The sequence below is a fragment of the Odontesthes bonariensis genome, chromosome 17 (assembly GCF_027942865.1).
Source record: "Odontesthes bonariensis isolate fOdoBon6 chromosome 17, fOdoBon6.hap1, whole genome shotgun sequence".
Taxonomy (NCBI): Eukaryota; Metazoa; Chordata; class Actinopteri; order Atheriniformes; family Atherinopsidae; genus Odontesthes; species Odontesthes bonariensis.
The window spans coordinates 5117443-5138033 of record NC_134522.1 but is presented as its reverse complement, the minus strand read 5'-3'; the positions used below and the strand labels follow the sequence as shown (position 1 = coordinate 5138033).

At 41.3% G+C, this 20591-nt stretch overlaps 1 protein-coding gene across 2 annotated transcripts in view; it reads left to right on the top strand.

Moving 5' to 3' along the window:
* Positions 1–19542, top strand: part of sntg2 (syntrophin, gamma 2) — a 144208-nt gene extending 124666 nt beyond the window's left edge. Inside the window, exons 15-17 of one of the 2 annotated variants that reach the window (XM_075448207.1) lie at positions 14564–14656; positions 15058–15168; positions 17861–19542. In XM_075448207.1, the coding sequence (XP_075304322.1) occupies positions 14564–14656; positions 15058–15168; positions 17861–17989 (333 nt within the window). In that variant the 3' untranslated portion in view covers positions 17990–19542. Of the gene's footprint in view, positions 1–14563; positions 14657–14821; positions 15022–15057; positions 15169–17860 lie in introns of those variants that run through there. The other variant, XM_075448208.1, reaches the window with a different exon arrangement.
* The last annotated feature ends 1049 nt before the right edge of the window (positions 19543–20591 follow it).

Genomic DNA, 20591 nt, shown 5'->3' with positions numbered 1-20591 from the left:
GTTTTGTCTGCGTGCAGCTCGTGTCGAATGATAGATGCTTCCTGTTGGAATGATGAAGACACAACGGAGCAAAGGGGCTCACCTAGATGGGAACCGTGCATTAGGTATGCTCCTGAGGAAAAGGGAGTACAGAAGAAAGTTTTTAGCGCAGCTGCTTTTTATCTGTGTGAGTTTATTGTAATATACATGAACTCTTAAAACATGGTGGATAAGGAAGAGCCTCGGAACTAAGAACCCTGACCAATCCCTGGAGGCCAACGCGTTCATCTAAATTTAACGTAACATTGGGTTGACTCTTGTCTGCCTCATGCAAACACAGTTGGGGCGTTTTCAAAGAGTTTAAAGGTGGATTCTGTAACTTTGGTTTTGGAAAATTATCAACAAAAGAAGGCAGTTTTACCAAACTGGGTGTATGTTTCCATTTCTTTTTCTAATTAATTAGTTTATAAGCAAAGGAAAACCTTTATTGATCCGTTATGTTGCCTGTTGATTCACTACTTTTGAGAAGAAAGAAAATTGTAGACTAACAACTAGTAATAAGATGAGCATACACTAGTTTTGAGCTTGCAGTTAATACATCGTGTGTAATTCACAATAACAGAGGGTAGGGTTACATGTGTACAGTTTATATTATACAATTATCTTGGTTTTTAGCACCATTCCACATATTGGTTCCTACTTATTGGGCGAAAAAGACATCCTGACATCATGGAAGCACGTTAGAAAATCCACAATAATAACAATACATGCTTTTTATTTCCCAATCCAGAGGAAAAGTTGCAAGTTGTGCATCAGATTCCAGTCCTTTACTTCCGACTAGTTGTCTCCAGTGAATAAAACAAGAACATTTACTCTTGTTTTGACTCATTTTTACGTTACTTCGTGACGTTGTTGCGGAACACGATTAATTTGAGGGTGATGGTGGTGGTCAAGGTAATGTTTGCTTACCTGAAGACTCCTAACATAGTACGAACTACTTATTGTTGTCTCTATGCGCTGTTACCCAGTGGCAGGTACCGTTAGTCGTATTTTTCTTTTGTTGGCTCCAGGGCAGATTAGACACATCACACCTCGTGGTGCAAAGTGGTATTACAGTACTATCTGATGACATCACAAGGATATTCACACAGTTCAGTTCAGGGACCAAGATGTTCTTCCATTAATTGACTCAAGTGAGCCGAAAACAAGCATTTGTCCTTTAAAACATCCCTGACACTGCGCACGTTGAGCTTCGCAGCCTCCTCAGCTTATTACAGGACGTTGCAACAAATGTCTGCTTTTATCTTTCCATGTATGTTTTAAAATGATTGATAAATATCAGGGCAGTGTCAGATATTTCCTATAAAAGCAGAAGTTTTAACTTCACAACTGTTTTTTTTTTCTATTTTCTTCAGATACTGAGAAATAACATGTTTTAGTGGATAGCTAAAAGTTTAGATAGAAGTTTTACGGAAAACCTTCAAGGTTTTATAAAGCTTAATCTTGGAATCCATTGGAGCCGTGGATTCCCACGTCCTTTGCACCAAGGAGACCACTGATAGGGAGCGGTAGGACCCAACCATAAAGAGAGACGCTCCCTGGACTGCAAGATAAGCCAAGTCCTGTATGCAAAAAATATCCAGAACCTCAACTGTGGTCATGGGCACTCTACATGGTTAGGGGCAACAGGATCCAGGGCAGAATGGACCGTTGGTGAATCTTATACCTTCCCAGCAAACGTAGTTTGTCCACCATGTTGAGTCAGGTCTCTGGTCTTTAATGGACAGCATAGGGGCTCCGTCCAATGAGACCCGGACCTGTAGACTACCTTTCCCTTCTTCAACACTACAGACCTCGGCTGTGCTGGTTTAAATCTCATCACCTGGGCCAGGATGAGCATCTTGGAAAAGAAAAAGCTCATGCAGCTTTAGTACCAGTGTATGACATGGCATCCATTTACAACACCGCAGCCCACAATGGGGCTGATAGTTAGAATAAGTCCAATCAGGGCCACAAGAGAACCTGATCTTAAGGTCTGGACTTAGCTTAGATGAATACAACTTACAGCTGTAGAAATGGCTGTGATTGGTGCAGGTTAGGGACTCCTCCAAGTTTAACTGAGGCATGATGGACTCCAGTAAATTATATCAAAGGCACAAGGAGGAACACATCATCTCTTGTGTTACTCTCAATACTGAGAGACAGATTCATTGAGCACCAATGAAAGAAAAGCAAATTCTGCTTGAGCATTGCCTGAATCCACCCTATCAGTGTTAACTGTCCATCAAACACCTCAAACGATGTCATGTGAGGTCAGATTAATGAGCCTAAGGCAGTTACAGTTCTGTAAGTATTCAAACTGTTTGTTGGCTGCTGATGGTGATGAGAATCCTTTAGCTTCGTGTTCTCTGCTGTGGCTGCATGTCCAGCTCCCCCCCCCCATCTCCCTGTTGTTTCAACCAACAGTATGAAATATGATAATGTAGCTTTTTTCTTAAGTCTTTAATAATGAAAATGTGGGACATCGTCCTTTGGGAGTCTTATGAAACAGATGAAGTATCTCAATTTGCTTGAGATTCTCTGTTCTTCAGCCAATTAAAGCGGCCTCCTGTGGCTTCTGAGGAGCACTCTGCTGAGTCCAGCGTAGACTAACCTTCAAACTGACTGGGCCCGGGCTTTACGTAAGGATTGCTGATGGGGTAAAAGTGGGAGGCACGGCTGACAAAAACTGTCCTGGCTGCATTTTCTCTCTATTTTCTTTCTTTCTTTCTCTTTGCTTCATGTGGCGGATGATGAAACCCAACATGGCCTTTCATGGTCTCTTTTAGCTCACAGCGAGCACTCTCACATGACAGTCACACATGTCATGCAATTGTGTGATGTTTTTAGCATTCCTCCCCTTATTTGGACAGATGTAGCGGAGGATACCCTTAACCCTACAAAAGTAACATCCTTTTTCTCTTTTTTGACCAAACTATGTATTTGTAAATGCAGTAAAATCAGTATCTCACATATGTAATTCACACCGGCTGGTGACAAGATTATCTCAAGGCTCAAGTGACTGACACTGATGCCCCTTTATCCATTTTTTTTTAATTTTTTTAAACTGAAGTTGGACACTTTTTTGTGTACTTTACAGCAACGGTCCCCAACCGTTTTTGCGCCACGGACCAGTTTAATGTCAGACATTATTATCACGGACCGGATTTTAAGGTGTGCCGGATAAATACAACAAAGTAAAATGATACGGCTTGTTTTTTTAATGCATGGTGCTTGGTCTTGGTACAATCTGTTGGAATGAATTGGATTATTTTGTAAATAATTATGATTACAATGAATTGAATTCCAATTGGCTTGAATTGGACTTTATTATTTAAATGCCTTGAGATGACATTTGTTATATATAAATAAAAATGAATTGAATTGAATAGAATTGGTCTCCAAGTTTCGAAGCAGTTTTGAAGGCTTCATTGCCTCATTGGAGAGCCGGTCGCCGCATATTATGCAGAGCGGGCTTGGTGCGTAGGAATCCCCCGTCACTGATAAATCCAAATCTTAAGTAGGTCTCCTGGTATTTTCTGTTAAATACAGCTTTCTTTTTCTTAGTGTTAATAGACTCTTCTTCTGTCTTCTCACTGGGCCATTCCCCCTTTGCAAAGAAACTTTCCAGAGACGTCTGTTTTTTACTCATTTTGCTAGCTTGTGGGTTTAATATTAGCATTAATGTATCACGTGACCGAGACAAGCATCTTGAAACGTGTCAAGAGTGAAGGCCTCGGTATGCTTCTCCGTCGCTATCCGTCAATCCCACTACGTGGTCACTAAACCTTTCAAAGTTCTCCGTCGGGATGTCGGATACGCAAGGCAGTTCACCTCCCGATCAGTAGGTGTCGCTACGTTAGATTGATTGTTTACCTTCTGGCTCCGTTCCACTCCTCACAGTGAACGATGGCGACCGAGAGAGAAAGACTGTTGTTGGAGTTGGAGCTTGTTGATGTTCAAATGCAAATAATTTTTTATAATTTTTTAAGCATTTTATTTTCAAATTTTTCAAAATTTAAACACAGCAAACAGATAGACAAGGCAACACTAACACACACACACACACACACACACACACACACACACACACACACACACACAGAAAAACAAAAAACAAAAGAAAATGTTACTGCCAGTCCATAGAAGATAAAATAAACATTCTGATATGCCAGTCCGATGAGTGAGGTCAGAGGTCCCGGTCTGAATGTCCCAGTTTCGTCCCACATCAAAAAAATAATAAAACCAAAAGATGAGGGAACAGACACATAAGAAGGTACATCATCAAGTTATCCAGGTGTGACTAGTTGGTCACTGTTTCTTTGTCTCTGTTAATGTGCTCAATGAAGGGGCCCCAAATCTCAGAAAACTTAGCACCATTGTCAGACAGTGTGTATCGCAGTTCTTCAAGATAAAAACAAGACACCATATCATTCAGCTTTTGTTTAAAACATGGTGGAGAGCTAGATTTACATTCCCTAAGGATCACTCTCTTTGCTATAACCATACCAAACACGAGAGCCTTTTGAAGTGCCCTTGGGAGAGTTATGAAATGGGTAGAGCAGTGCAGTATAGCAAATATACCATCTGGTTGAAGTGGTGTATTATAGATGTCACCATACAAATGAAAAATGTCAAAATGCAAATAATTTTGACCAAATGTTGACCGGCACACAGTAAACTCTTTCAAAAATGGCGGTGTTGTTGTTCTGAGAGGAAGGAGCTAAACCGTAAAAGTGATGCCGGAAATGATGTTTTTAGTCGACCAATCACAACCCTAGCGGTCTCCGCGAGTCTCCATCGCCTCGACGGATAGATAGATAGGAAGATGGCCGACGCGACGGAGACGACCATAAATCAGGCTTGAGTCATAGACGGACGTAACGGAGAGAATTGGGTTATTTTTCAAAATAAAACATTGTTAAGACTCGGATAATAGATAAAACGGAAATAATGTAAGTTATTTATTCTTTCTGTGCGACCCGGTACCAAACGACCCGGTCCGTGGCCTCGGGGGTTGGGGACCGCTGCTTTACAGTACAAGCAGCCACAACAACTGGCGTATAACGCCACTGTTTAGCTCTAAAACTGGTACAACCCGGTGTTAAACCATTGTTTGAGTTCTGATTAAGTGGGACATTTCACCAACGTCTCGTGCTTTTATGGGCTGATCTAAAATAATCCAGTCAAGATGACATTTACCATAGTTTTAGCATCAATGTAACGTCACAATAGATACATGACTTTATGGGGATGGTATCTCAGGATGAAGTTGGACACTTGCTAATGATATAAATCTGTCGTAATTATAACAGTTTTCCTAATTGTCATCAATTATGACTGTTGAAAATGCTTTGTAGTCTGATTTTTATTTTTTTTTTTTCAAACATTTTTTTAATAATATTTGACAACACTATAAAGGATGTTCAAGGCTAACAATGAATTGTTGCTAACTGGTAAAATCATGTGTTGAGTCATCAATGTGGGGTTTCCCACTCTGGTAATACTTGGACGGGCCACCCAGGAATATTAGCAGCCCAAATGTAAAGAGACCTTTAGATGTGATGCCATCTGCTGCTCCTCTTAGCTCGATGTTTCCATCCCTCTGGAGTTCGGGTAAATCTGGACTCAGACCACATGACTTCCCAGAGTCCAATCAAAGACCGTTTTTTAGCAGATTATCCTCACTGATAAATGGTTTTCTCATGGCTACACAACTGTTTAGTCCCAAAACATTGAGTTTTCTTTGTATTATGCATGTGGAAATGCTCATACTTTCACTGTTAAAGATTCCCTTCAGTTCTGCTGCTGATTTCATTTGATTTAATTTCATCAGTGATCTCCATTCACGATCATTTCTTTTACATTTCTTCCTGTTCACTGCTTCCTTTTGAGGTTTTAATGATGCGTAGGACGGTTCTTAACCCAGTTTTTAATCTCCTTAGTAGTTTTGTTTGGTTGCAAACAAATAACTGTGCCTGTGGATTCCAAAGACCAATAATCTGTCCCTTCTGAAACAGAGAAACGTCTTGATATGGTTGTTTAAGGAAACAGAGACTAGTTGAGGACTTTTTTGGCAGTTCATTAGAAACGGTTCTTTTAGCATTTAAAACATTGATGTCTTCCTTGGTCGTTTTTTATACAGTTTTTATACAGTGAAAGATAAAGGGAATCTTGGATTCTGTTATCTGTGGGGAACCAACGGTTCTGCCTCCTTAGCTCTCCTATGAAGCCAGTGATGAAACAGAATTACTATTCTGGTGTTTTATATGACAGTACAGTAACCGCCAATCATGCATTTATAAGGTTATGGGTGGAAAAAAAGTATGGACATTTAGATATTTTCAAGATCATTTGAAATGCATTTTGATCATTCGCTCTTTGCTTTGTGGCCAAATGAAGAAAAGACGACTGTACAAACCCTTTTCCCCCGCTTTATTACAGTAAATTTCCTAAGACACGCATGCACTTTCTTCTGTCAGACTGTACTAAGAAGATTTTCTTTAAAAAAAACTTTCATGTCTCTAATTCCATGAGAAAAATCCCATCCAATTAGTGAAGTGTAGTCACGGCTCACCATGTCACTACACAGTCTTATATCTGGTGGCAGCAAGAACTTAGCAGCTGGCCTGCCACTGTGTTTATTTATTTATTTATTTATTTATCTATTCTTCATCTCTGTCACAGCTGAATTCATACGCTGCTAAAGACGGGAGGTTGAGGTCTGTGAGCAGAAAACCCTTTCGGTAAAAGGGCTGTACAGGCCCATGCAGCATTCACCACACACCGTGCTCTATAATTAAAATCGCCATGGCCCCGTGGTGCCTGCAAGAAGAAAAAAAACGAGTGGAAATAAATTGAAAATGGAACACAAACAGAAAAAAATCAGAATACACTTCTTGGTATTCCAGCTGAGTGGATGACACAGTCGCAAAATGAAGTTGTGATGCAACAAAAGCCTTCGGAGGCTGAGAAGCTCACACATCAGTGCTTTCAAAAGACCTGTGAAAGGAACTGAGACGCATGCTTGTTTGTGCTGCAGCAGTAAAGGGAATGTTAAACAGTAATAGCTTCCCGGGTGGGTTTCTTCCGTCTTATGTTTTGACATTTTCAGACAGCCGGACGGAAAGAAGGAAAGAAAAAAATTAGACTTTTCTTTTATCAAATATTCCAAGACTAATGGGGTACATGGAATTAAAACCGTGTTCTTTTTCTGTATGAAGCATGATATACTAATTATGTTTAGTTACAGGCTGGGAACACTGGGAGTTCAAGAACTTGTGATGTTGCCATGTAGTAGGTCTAAATTAAAGATTAGGGAAGCTGTACATCTGTGCTTTCTGTCCAAAACATCGAAACATCAGCACTCGGAAAACAGACTTTGTGCTTAATGATACTTCATGATACTTCATGGTTATATGCGGACAAATAGTGCAGGATCACAGAATAGCTATGAGCAAAGTATGCTCAAGAATATGTTTTATCCAGGATGGACATTTTGTTTAGTGTACTGAAAGGAAATTAATGGGCAAAATCACAATGCAAAGCTAAAACTCGTCACACCGCATAGATGCTAGCAAGCCAGGCACATAGTTGTGGAAGTCAGTCACAATTTATACTTAAATAAATAAATAAATAAATAAAATATAAATAAATACTGTACTTTATTTATTCTCTACAGTGTCATTAACTCCCTTATTTTATTATTCTACATAGTACCGCTCTTAAAAAGCATTAAAAAAGAAAAAAGAAGAATCTGTTTTTTTGTCAAGAAATGTCAGGAATCTCATTAGCTTAGCTTGCTATTGTTAGTTAGCAAGCTTCTTAGCTTGTTAGCCTGTTAGCTAGCAAGCTTGTTATCTTGGATTGTTTGGGGAAAATTTTCACAGTTTAATCGACAAATATTTTCTACTGTCTACTGTGTTAAAAACTCCCTTCTTGTTTGTTTACATAAAAATACACATAAAAAGACAAAAGAAAATTTAAAAAATCCCTTTCTTTTGTCAGGACGTGCCAGGAAGCTCATTAAATTGGCTGACTTCTGGTAGTTAGCAAGACTATTAGCTTGATTGCTTGAGGAATATAACAGTTTTATCTGCAAATGTACTTTATTTATATTTAATCTTTTTACGGTGGTGAATAATGACCAAAAGCACCCCTTTTGAGTGCAGTTATGAGGTACCTTATTGTGCAACCTTAGCACAACTGCCCCTCATTTCAGAGTGAAATGTTGGCCTGTGGACAATAACTACTGTGTCCGCATTAATATGTCTGTGTTGCTAATTGTTTTGCCGATATTTTTATGTTCGAGATCAAATCAGTGTTTTACAGCTTGTTCAGTAGACATTTAAGAGGATATTTACCTCAATACCTATCTCATAGTTTCATTAAAAAGAAAAAGAAAGCAGTCATAGTAATCATAAATCTGAATACAGAAACACTTTTAAGGGAAAGATTAAAACCGTCATCAGAACAACTTTTTCCACTTTTCTCATCAGACTTTATCATGATCCTACAGATTTATCTGGCATCTCTATGGAAAAAATTAAGAATTTAAACTGTTATTGTTATCTTTCTGTGGGCTGCACGGTGGTGTGGTGGTTAGCATCGTCACCTCACAGCAAGATGGTTCCAGGTTTGATTCCCGGCTGGGGCCTTTCTGTGTGGAGGTTGCATGTTCTCTCCGGGTACTCCGGCTTCCTCCCACCGTCCAAAAACATGCATGTTAGGTTAATTTGTGACTCCTAATTGTCCCTAGGTGTGAGTGGGAGCGCCCAGCCACTGGGGAGCACGAGTCAGTGTTTTTCTGGTGCCGGTCCCAAGCCCAGATAAATGGTGAGGGTTGCATCAGGAAGGGCATCCGGCGTAAAACGTGCCAAATCAATGATGCGAGACCGACTCGCTGTGGTGACGCCTGATAAAAGGGAGAGGCCGAAAGAAAAAGAAGAAGAAGAAAAAGGGGATAGTTATATTTCTGTATCTGGATAATTGTAAAACATGTAGGTGTTTAATTGAAAGGAAAAAAATAATAATTTGCTTCCTTTCTGTTTTTAACCATCAACACAGACACCCACCGGAGTTATTAATTTATTGTAGGGAAATACGGGTCCGTTCTCGTCACACAACACATTTAATTGCACTCTACTAATTCTGCAATACACAACACATTTAAATGTCTAATGATAAGAAACCAGCAACGTATTTATTGCGGCCAAAAGCAATCTGGTTATGGTCCAAGGGTTGGGCATCAAGTCATAGTATTATCCTTTCAGAAAGTAATATTTACAAACATTTAACCTCTTTTCCCACCATCAAATATAAAGAATAAAGGTTTTATTTCCACGTGCGACTCTTGTTGGAGTAAATTCGGTTGAAAACATGAATTCTGAGACGAGATCAGTTTAACAACACAGAGGAATTAACTATATATGCATTTATGTAGCACTTTACACCAACAAAAGTCAGTGTTTCACAACAAAACACAAGAAATAAAAGTACAACGTGATAATGTTGAACATAATGCAGTAAAACATGGAAGTTGAGGCTAATTAGGGGAAAGATTCAGGAGATACCACTGAAATGAGACATGTTGTTATACTAAAACTGGTGCATTTAGGGCTCATTATTGATCATAAAAATGCTAATTTTTTGCAGTATCCAGCTGTTCTGCCTGCTCTGCTGGTGAAGCAGTGGTTTAAACTGGAGTTGCTGAGTGGTTCAGTCTATAGTATTGTGCTGTAGATATGTCCAGCTGTTACTGTTTGAACCTGTGGTGCTGCTATGATGTACGTCTTACCAACTCACCACAGGAGTTCAAGAGTGTTATAACTTCAATTCAGAGCTCGGTAAGCTCAACAATCGCTGCACACACAACCCACTGTGTGGAGTCCGTGTTAAAATACTGACTGCGATGCACTTTTTAATGGGCATAATGACCACTGTGGCGGCAGCCGTGACTACAGCCACAGTGACAGCTGTGTCATCCCGAGCTGAATCACACCGACAGTCTGTTTTCTGCAGTATGAGAGCTACTGATCCACCTCCTGGTTTTTCTCCCTAATTATAATAGTACACTCCTGTTCCTGGTAGACACAGCTGTGGGTGCACTAACTGAGGACTTGAGACAACCAGTGGGGGTCGTCTATGTTGCATGACACTATATATGCCTTTCTCCAAAAGAAGTAACACAAAAAAAAAGTCCCCTGATGATGCAGCTCCATGTCCAGGTGTGACAGCTGGCTACACATTTTCACGACTTGCTGAAATTTGATGCCGTACGCTAATCAAACGCTTTTATTAAAACGCAGATATTAGCTGGTGTTCACATGTTTTTTTTTTTTTACCAATATAAAAACAACTGTTCAGATGTGCAATCTCCTGCGATTATCTCTCACAAAAGGGGAGGCAATCAATTTGTTTTCCTCAAACAGAAACCGTAATAAAAACCAAGTTCGGGAGTCATGATGCTGTTACTAAAATAATGGTAATAATAAAGCCCCATTGGGTCAGATGTTTTCATTCTTGTGATTTATCCCCTCGTCTCTCTCCTTGCAACATGATTTCAGAGTAATCTCAAATCTGTGGCGATCCATAAGACATTTAGTAGTAAAAACATCACCAAAAGTACTTGTTTGACTTTATAGTCGAGGAGTGGAAGAGGGACGTAAAGACGGTACAGAAAGACGTTAAAAAAATGATTTAACTGGATATAAGTTGCTCATTTTAAAACATAATTAAATACAAAATTGTCACTTTTTATGGAAATAAATTTGATCTCATGAACTGTTTCAAGCGTTTTGATGCATTTTCCTTATTTCAATCGTACTTTTTTCTTAATCTGTTGATGAATCGTATCATACAGACGGGGGGGGGGCGGGGCCACAGGGGCATTGGCCCCAGCTGAAATATGATTGGCCCCCTGAAGTGCCCCTGTCCTGTCACTCAACTGTCCATTCTCAGAGAGCGATGATCAGATTCAGTGGTTGCGCTAGACTTTTTCACTGTCCGTCATTTTGACGGACGGGGTCGTAAAAATTCCGTCATTGTCCATTATTATCCGTCATTTTATTTTAAATGGTAATATACAGGCTTTTAAATGGTAGGCTAATATACAGGCTATATCCTAATGCATATATTTAATAACTCGTGTTTTATTAACTTATTTTCATTTAAAAAATAATTCACAGAACAAGTGTGTATTATCTAATATTTTTTTAATTTATGCATTTCTTCAGAGATTGACGTTCGGTCACTTGTGAACTCGTTTTTTTTGCTGCTAAAAACATTGCGGCTGTTGGGCATATGAACACGTTATTTTATAACGTAGTCGAACGAAGAAAATTGTAGTGAAAATACAAACAGTCCACTTAGAATGGTTGTAGTGAAAATACAAACAGTCCACTTAGAATGGTTGCAGTGGTAATCTGCAATTGACCTGTTGTAGCTCAAACCTTCCTTCTGGCCCGCATTGATTTGAATAGGGAGCTCGCTTGTGTATAATCGAACGCATCAATTGAGACTGCTGCCGAGGCGATTGTCATTAAATTTTGCGTCCTTGCCTCCGACAGACGACTTCTCATTGAGGTTTTAATTTTATTCTGAAGGCTGAACCCACGCTCAGCTGCGACGCTGGAGACTGGAATGACCAGCGCCACTTCAGCCAAAGCTCTGAAGTTGGGAAACATGTCTCCCAATGAAACGATAAGAAGCCGGCAAGAGCCTCTGAACGTGGGATTTCCCCACCCTGCCAGTACTCTCTTCATCGGGAGAAAATCCTGCAGCATGCGGTCTTTCTGTACGAGAGGTGCAGCTGCATCCCGCGGTGTCCCGTAGTGGTCACAGACGCGTTCCAATGCATCCAGTCCATGCGTCTTCAACGCGCTGTCAGCAGTCGGATAGCGCGAAGCGTTCAGTACAGTGTTTATTTACAGTTATTTTTTTATTATTGGTAATGGTAATGGTCAAATCCGTCAAAATGACGGACGGCCTTCAAATTTTTCCGTCATAGCTGAAATGGATGTATTAGATTATATGGATACCGGACCGCAAAATGGCCACCGTTGATTTCAACGGAGTTGCTCGCCTGGCGCATACGCCCGAAAACGTTTCTGACTTCCGGGTTTACTTCCGCGTTATGCGACCCATAGAGCATGCGCAGTAGAGTCACCCCCCATGATGCTTTGGATCCTACCATCATGCCCCGGGGCGATGAGGACGTGCACGTACGTACACATCCCAGTGCACGTACACAGCTGTGACGTCACGCTGGGAAAAGAAACTTTTCTGGCCATTAGAAAACTCTTTGACGGATAAAAAGTCCATGACTTAATAAATAACAGCGGTTACATCTGGAGGCGTCCTGTGAACAGTTTTACAGGTATCTCTTTTACTGTTACGGTCTAAGGGCCACAGGGGATTTCTGGCAATACCACGAGTGGCCACTGGGAAAAAAATCGGCGTGCCAGCTGAGAGGCTGCGCCGTATGCACTTAAATTATGCAAGTCCATGCCAAAACACGAGTGGCGCTAATGACCCAAACACGAATCTCCAGTGTAAATAAAGCTTACAGAAGGAAAAGAAGATTTGAACAATGTTGGACAAACACTGATTACAAACACACCTCTGAATATTGTGGCCCCTTGAAGGCTGCTTACTCAGAAAAAATCCTAGATCCGCCGCTGCATACATATTTTGAATAGAATTTGTTGCACACGTTGGTTATTTAGGATAATCTGTGATCTAATGCAGGTTTTCTGTGATCATTAAGAGCTGTTATTATTCATCTCCTGGTAAAAGTGGGACTTTCTGCTACAATCTTACCTATTAGAGAGGGAATATTTTGCATCTATACATCTGACTGGACAAAAATGTCATGTGGAGTTCCACAGGGTTCGATTCTGGGGCCTCTTTTATTCAACATCTACATGGTTCCGCTGGATCCAAACTATGCTACCACAGTTATGCAGATGATGCACAAAACTACATCTCACCTAGGGATTATAATCCTTTACGATATCTCTCTCTCTTGATTGAATAAAAACCCGGATGATCCAGAATTTTTCTTTGTTTTAACAAAGATAAAACGGAGGTTAAAAAATCTGAGCTCAGCTTCAGTCTGTGATGTTAAAATCTACAAACCGAGCCAGCCGACTATAACCTGAAGAATGTTTCAAGGATTATTCACCACAGAGAATACTTTGTATCTGAACAAACAACGAACTGCATTTTTTTTGCACATTTTTGCCAAACAACGAACTGCATTTTTTTGCACATTTTTGCACATATCTCGGACTTTAAATTTTAACCTCGGACTTTAACCTGTGCACATAAATTTATTTACTTTACTTTACTTTATTTTGCACTCTATTTTATTCTATATGTATATATTTTTAATCTTATTTTGTATTTTAATCTTGCTTATATATTTTATTTGATATTCTACTATTCTAATTTAGGAATTTTTAATTTTACTTTAACTTTCCATTAATGTTACTTTGCTACCTAGTTTAAATTTTGTATTTTATAGTTTGTATTTTGTGGACGGCGGTCAAAGGTCATTTCACTGCATGTTGTACCGTGTATAACAATGCATGTGACAAATAAAACTTTGAATCTTGAATCTGTAGGTTATCGTACACCTGTGTTATGACACATCTGTCACTCGTGGAGTTCCTCAGGGTTCGATTCTAGAGCCTCTTTTATTCAACTTTTACATGGCTCAGATTATGTAAAGCAACAAAATATGCTGCCACATTTATGCAGACGAAACACAAATCTCTACTTCACCACAACACCTATAGATTATAATCCCTTACAAACATTCGTGAAAAGCCTCAAACTAAAAAACAACTGGATGACCCAGAATTTCCTTCAGTTAAACAAAGATTTTCTTCAGTCAAAGAAGAACGGTATGAAATCTGAACTCAGCTTCAGTTTATAATGTTATTATTGAATCGGACCTGAACTTTATCAGGTCATTTATGAAGTCGGTCGACTGTCACCTGGAGAATATTTCCAGGATTAAAGAACTGATGTGTCAGAGTGATTCAGAAAAGCTGCTCCATGCAGACCTGTTGACTGTAACAGAGGCTAAGAGCCTCTCTACATTAAGAGTTGATTTTAAAGCCCTGCTGTTGGTTTGTGAAGCTTTAACTGGTTTAATCTCAGGTCTTCTGCTACGTTCTGACCCTTCAGGAACAGGTTTGCTTTCCGTCCTCAGAGTTAAACCAGTTTTTATGGATCATATATGTGGAACAAACTCCCAGATAACTGCAGTCGTGCGTCAACTCTTCTTCTTTTAAAACCAACTTCAAGATTCTCCTGTTTACCATTGCATTTAATCAGTTGATTTAATCCAATTTATATTAATAACTTTCACTGCACTGCACTTATAAATCTAGTTTCCATGCTTTTATGTTGTAAGTAAAGCACTTAGCACGTAGTTTAAAGTCAACACGCAGCTATGTTTTGTATGAATGGCTGCTTTGGATGCTCATTCAGAGTGAAAAACAATGTTCATCGATGTTGATCCTTTCTGTTTCATCAGTCCAAAAGCTACATGTGCAGCAGCCAGGGGAGTGTGCTGAGCTTCACCATAGATTTCGGATCAGGCTTCACCTGCTCAGAAGGCTCTTCAAAGGTAAAGTATGAGAGTTCACCATTCTTGTCCAGTTCTTCGCTGCTCTCAACGTAATAGCTCCTCAGAAAGCACTTATGTGTGTTTTGTTTCCTGTATTGATGTGATATTCACTCACCCACTTTGGCTCCCATTGTGTTTCTAGTCTTTTTCTTTTTCCTTTTTCAGTTTGTTTTGGCTGCCTCTCCACATGTTGAGTCAGCTCTGCAGTGAATCACTACAAGGCTAGCACAGAGTCTTAATCTTCTGTTAAAAATCACACACTTCCCCGAGTACTGCGGCACATTAATGTGTCACCGCTTGATCCTGCAGGTCTCTCTGAAGTAAAGTGTGGTATTTAAGTACTGTAGTCATTGTTGAAATCCCCCGTGCTGTGTTTTATAATCCCTTCCTCTTCCTCGTAGACCGTTCTGTGGCGATATAAGTTCTCTCAGCTTAAAGGCTCCTCTGATGATGGGAAAACCAGGGTAAAACTCCTTTTCAAGAACGCTGAGAGCAATCAAATAGAAATGAAGGTAATTCTGTGGTTTTTTTTGTCATGAAAATAAAAGATTTTAAGAACATTTTCCACCTTAAAGGTAATATACAGATTATTCTCCTGTACGGAAATCCATTTTTCTTCAGATTGATAGAAACTTTACTGCATCAATCAGAGACTTTATGGATTTTGTGCATGGAATGACTGACGTAGCAACACTGATACTGTTCAGGGGGAACGGTACGTTTGGAGTGTGTCTGTGTCGATTCTCACCCAGGTGGTGGTAATCTTAAGAGCTGGAATAAGGGCAGCTTGACTTCACCTCTCAACCGAAAAGTCTCTACAGATCAGAAGTGAAAAAGCCTTTCTGGTGAGAGCTGAAACATCCAGCTGCCCTTATTCAAGCTCTGTGTGGTTAAAGGTGTAAAGCTCAGTTTATTTGGTGTTTATAAGACACAACAGAAGTCATCTCAGGGTTAAATTACAGTCCAATTCAATCCAATTAATTCCAGTTTAGTTGACCAGGAAACCAATGGATCACATCGAATCCAACCGCCTTCACATGGAGAAGGTGGTGGGGGACAGTGGGAGGAAAAACTGCCTTTCAACACGAAGAGGCATCCCATAATTTCAACATGATCATAAAGTTTTGAGGCCGTGGTTCTCAACCGGAAAATGGTGAAGAGGGAGCAGATCTGGGTAGAGACCTAAAGAACGAGGTCGAGGGGGGCGGGGCTCAGCCTGAGAGATAGGGGGAGGAGTTCCACCATCCAGGGGGAGGAGTTCCACCATCCAGGGGGAGGAGCTTCATCATCCAGGGGGAGGAGCTTCATCATCCGGGGGGAGGAGCTTCATCATCCAGGGGGAGGAGTTCCACCATCCGGGGGGAGGAGCTTCATCATCCAGGGGGAGGAGCTCCACCATCCAGGGGGAGGAGCTTCATCGTCCAGGGGGAGGAGCTCCACCATCCGAGGGGAGGAGCTTCATCATCCAGGGGGAGGAGTTCCACCATCCAGGGGGAGGAGTTCCACCATCCGAGGGGAGGAGCTTCATCATCCAGGGGGAGGAGTTCCACCATCCAGGGGGAGGAGTTCCACCATCCAGGGGGAGGAGTTCCACCATCCAGGGGGAGGCGCTTCATCATCCAGGGGGAGGAGTTCCACCATCCAGGGGGAGGAGCTTCATCATCCAGGGGGAGGAGCTCCACCATCCGAGGGGAGGAGCTTCATCATCCAGGGGGAGGAGCTCCACCATCCGAGGGGAGGAGCTTCATCATCCAGGGGGAGGAGTTCCACCATCCAGGGGGAGGAGTTCCACCATCCGAGGGGAGGAGCTTCATCATCCAGGGGGAGGAGTTCCACCATCCAGGGGGAAGCTCGGAGTAGAGCTGCTGCTCCTCCACATAGAAAGGAGTCAGCTGAGCTGGTTCACCTGGTTAGGATGCCTCCTGGGAGGAGGCCCCGGGTCAGAACCAGAACTCTCTGGTGAGATTATACATCCCATCTTGCCTGGGAACACCTCGGGATCCTCCAGGAGGAGCTGGAGAGGGATGTCTGGGTTTCCCTGCTGGACCTGTTGGCTCCACAGCCTGACATCGGATCAAGGCGGATTTACAGTTGACGCGTCGCTCACGACAAACCAGATGGACCAATTTGAGACCAGGCTCAGTCAGGAGGTGCGTTTTTACAGGCAGCTGTACGAAACTGCAGTGAAACAGCACAGGGAGCACGTAAACTCCCAGAACTGGTGCACAGAGATGGGCAGAACTTTGGGGAAAGAGGGAGAGTTCTGTAAGAATGTGTGGAGGAAGCTACGGGACAGATACGTGAAGGCAAAGAAGAGGGCAGAGACTCAAAAAGTGGTGATGCCGGGGGCTTCAGACCATCACCTCTTTTAACTGAACTAAAAAAATAAAGTTATCCGAATACTGCAGCAGTATCATTAATGACAGTATTCCTGCTCTTCATTGTTTTCTTCTCAACTTTCTTCGTTGTCGAGTAGCGGTAACCTTCACGTAGCAGCGCCACCTCTGTGACGGAGAAAATTGCAACTACTGGCGCATCGACTCGCGCCGCCATGTGTAGCCGGCATGAAATCGCGACGTCATCAACACCGCTCGCGCCAGCAGACGCGGCAACCATGCTAGAGCCTTAAGAGGAAGATGATGGATGGATGGATTTATTCTAAGACTTTTTCTTTTCACCGTTGCCTCGTGCACGCTCAGGACGGGGTTAATTGGATTCTGATTGTATTACAATGATCGGGTTATAATTGGTTTGAATTGGACTGCATCTTTGAAGGGGCCTTGACATGACACTTGTTTTTGAATAAAGCTGAATTGAATTAAAAGCACTGATGGGTTTGACTGCCAGGCGAGAACTTTGTTAGCCTGCTCGCTAATTTGTTAATCAGACTTCTCTCGTGGAAATCTCCCTCAAAGGTTGCAATTGTTCAACTCGAGAGGGAAGAATGAAGGGTTCAGATTCACCCAGGAATTAACTGACTTCCTGTTTGCTCCCATGCAAACTCAAACGTGTTAATCGGGAACTTCTCAGAGTTAAATGCAGAGAAATATAACAAATTCCTTTCATAACATAACCAGGTTTAGTTTAGCTTGGTGTGATGGATGCAAAGGAGCAGATTCAAATGGGAAAGATGCCACGACACTAAAGCAGATTTGTTCTTTAAGTTAAATTAATCGATGTTTTTCTTGTGGTTGTGTTTTTCAGGAACTAGAGTTTGCGAATCTAACGGCCGTCCTCCACTGTATACATTCTTTTATTGCTGCCAAAGTGGCCTCCATGGACCCTCTATTCATGTGCAGTCAGAGCTTCTCTGGAAATTACTCCAAGAGCTAAGAAGAGGCATCGCCACCACGGATGTACGGGAGGGAAAATCAGCTGTATTTTATGCACAGAACATCCAGTCCTTGCTATTTTTCTATGAACAATTGAAGAAGAAACATTTGTAAAAGACTTGAGGTAGATGATGTATGACTCAGTGATGGTTTTATTTATTTTCACGGTTGGAAAAGATTCCCAGTTCTTCCATTGTTTTCCCTTCATTTCATCAAAAAGTCACAAACCTTCAATATTTTTTTTCCGTCAAATTCCCAGTTGAGCGTTAAAGAAAAATTAAGCTTTCTTTCCCCTTTTTTTGTGGTTTTCTTGGCTTTTACGTTGGAATAACGCAACATTCCTACAATAATGAAGTCCAATCAACCTTTAAGGAGCCACAGAATTGGGTCAGAATCGCTCGGATTTGGGCCCGACTAAAACCGAAGGAACGCAGCTTTTATAGCAGGTCGAGCTAACCGGCTTTGATTAAACAGTAAGTTGTTTGTGTTGTTGTGTCCGTAGAGTAAATAAAGGCAGAGTCTCCCATTTCTGTGGCCAACAAGGACGTTTCAGCCTCCTATTGTTGCTAAACCAGTTATTATGACCCTAATGCAGTGGAGTTACGTATTTGCTGTATTTCTAAATGAATTCTTTACATTTAACGGCTGTTCCACACGAGTCTCGGCTCGCTTTAGTTTGTCTGCCTCACAGCTCGTCTGCTTATCTTCTGTATTTGCTGCTGAACACAAAACTCATCCGTCCCACTTTTAACTCTTTAACCCTTCTTCGGTTGTGTGCCGCTGCATTTTTATTTTTCCTGTTCACAGATTCGGTCATTTTCCTTCAGAATTCACTGCTATAATTCAGAATAGAGATCGACTGATATGTTCGGGCCACATTTAGCCAACAGTTTAATAACAGATGATAAACTTCAATAATCATTTATTGAGCAACATATTTATGTGTATAAACTGCATTAAATAAAGTGCATACTCACATAATTGAGCAGAAGTGGTAAAAACCTTTAAAAACACCCTCAGAAAGTCTTTAGTTGAGAGACTCTAAGACTTAACCGATCTTAACAAAATTTTTTACTGCTTTCTACTATGCAGAAGACCACACGGGCTAATAGCCATGCTTTATTTTAATGTTTCGATAAATTCCTGAAAGACACTTTTGAACATTTGGTGTTTTTCGTCCGCCATCGTTCCAAAGAACGTCTGCGTAACACGGTGCTACAGCTGATTAAGATCCTAGAACAGTTCAAAAGTAGTTTATTCTCTCAAAATAACATTTAATTTATAGCTCATTATAACATGGAGAACTTTGGAAGGGAATGCTTCAAAGTAGTAGCGTTAGCATGTTTGCTTCCTGTTGAACTACTTCTAAGTAGTGACACCTAGTGGTTAGAAGGAGGACTGCAGCCAGTCCAGCATGCCTGCAGCGCCAGTAAAAATGGCCGATGCAGCGAGCATTATAGCAACCTTTTTCCGCTTAGCATGCTAATAATCGACCGGTGACCATTAAATGAGAAAGTGGCAAAAATCAGTCAAATTAATCAGTCGGCAGGTTGATCGGTCTAATTCAGAATCCGATCCGATCAACTATGGCAAGCTTATTTGGTCCAAACCATGAAACTACCACTATCGTGTTCCAAAGAAATGATGCTTCTAATTTAATCCAGTTATCCAGTGGTCTCTTCCAGCATCTCTCCTTTATCCAATGGGATCCAAAACAAACTTCAGACCGGTTCAGACCAGTTCAAAACAAACTTCAGACCGGTTCAGACCAGTTCAAACCAGTTCAGACCAGTTCAGACTAGTTCAGACCGGTTCAGACCAGTTCAGACTAATTCAGGCCGGTTCAGACCAGTTCAGACTAGTTCAGACCGGTTCAGACTAGTTCAGACTCATTCAGGCCGGTTCAGACCAGTTCAGACTAGTTCAGACTCATTCAGGCCAGTTCAGACCAGTTCAAACCAGTTCAAACTGGTTCAGACCAGTTCAGACCAGTTCAGACTAATTCAGACCGGTTCAGACTAGTTCAGACTAGTTCAGACTAGTTCAGACTAGTTCAGACCGGTTCAGACCGGTTCAGACTAATTCAGGCCAGTTCAGACCAGTTCAGACCGGTTCAGACCAGTTCAGACCAGTTCAGACCAGTTCAGACCGGTTCAGACTGGTTCAGACCAGTTCAGACTAATTCAGGCCGGTTCAGACCAGTTCAGAATGGTTCAGACTAGTTCAGACTAGTTCAGACTAATTCAGACCAGTTCAGACCAGTTCAGACCGGTTCAGACCGGTTCAGACTAGTTCAGACCAGTTCAGATTAATTCAGACCGGTTCAGACCGGTTTAAACCGGTTCAGTGTTCCCCTGACGGTGCGTTTACGAACATTTAGTCGCCTAAAAGTTACTCTGGGTTGTTTTGTGTCTTTACAGTCACACACTTTGCTAATCGGGGGATCTTTGTTGACCGACCTCCCAATCGGTAACGATGGTCGTCAGTTTGGATTGCTTGTGTGATGATTTATTCGGGGAAACGATTTAATTAAAATCCTAAAACGTTCACAGATTCAGTGTCATTGTGTGCTGGTTTGCAGCGTTGTTTTCTTAAATTATAGA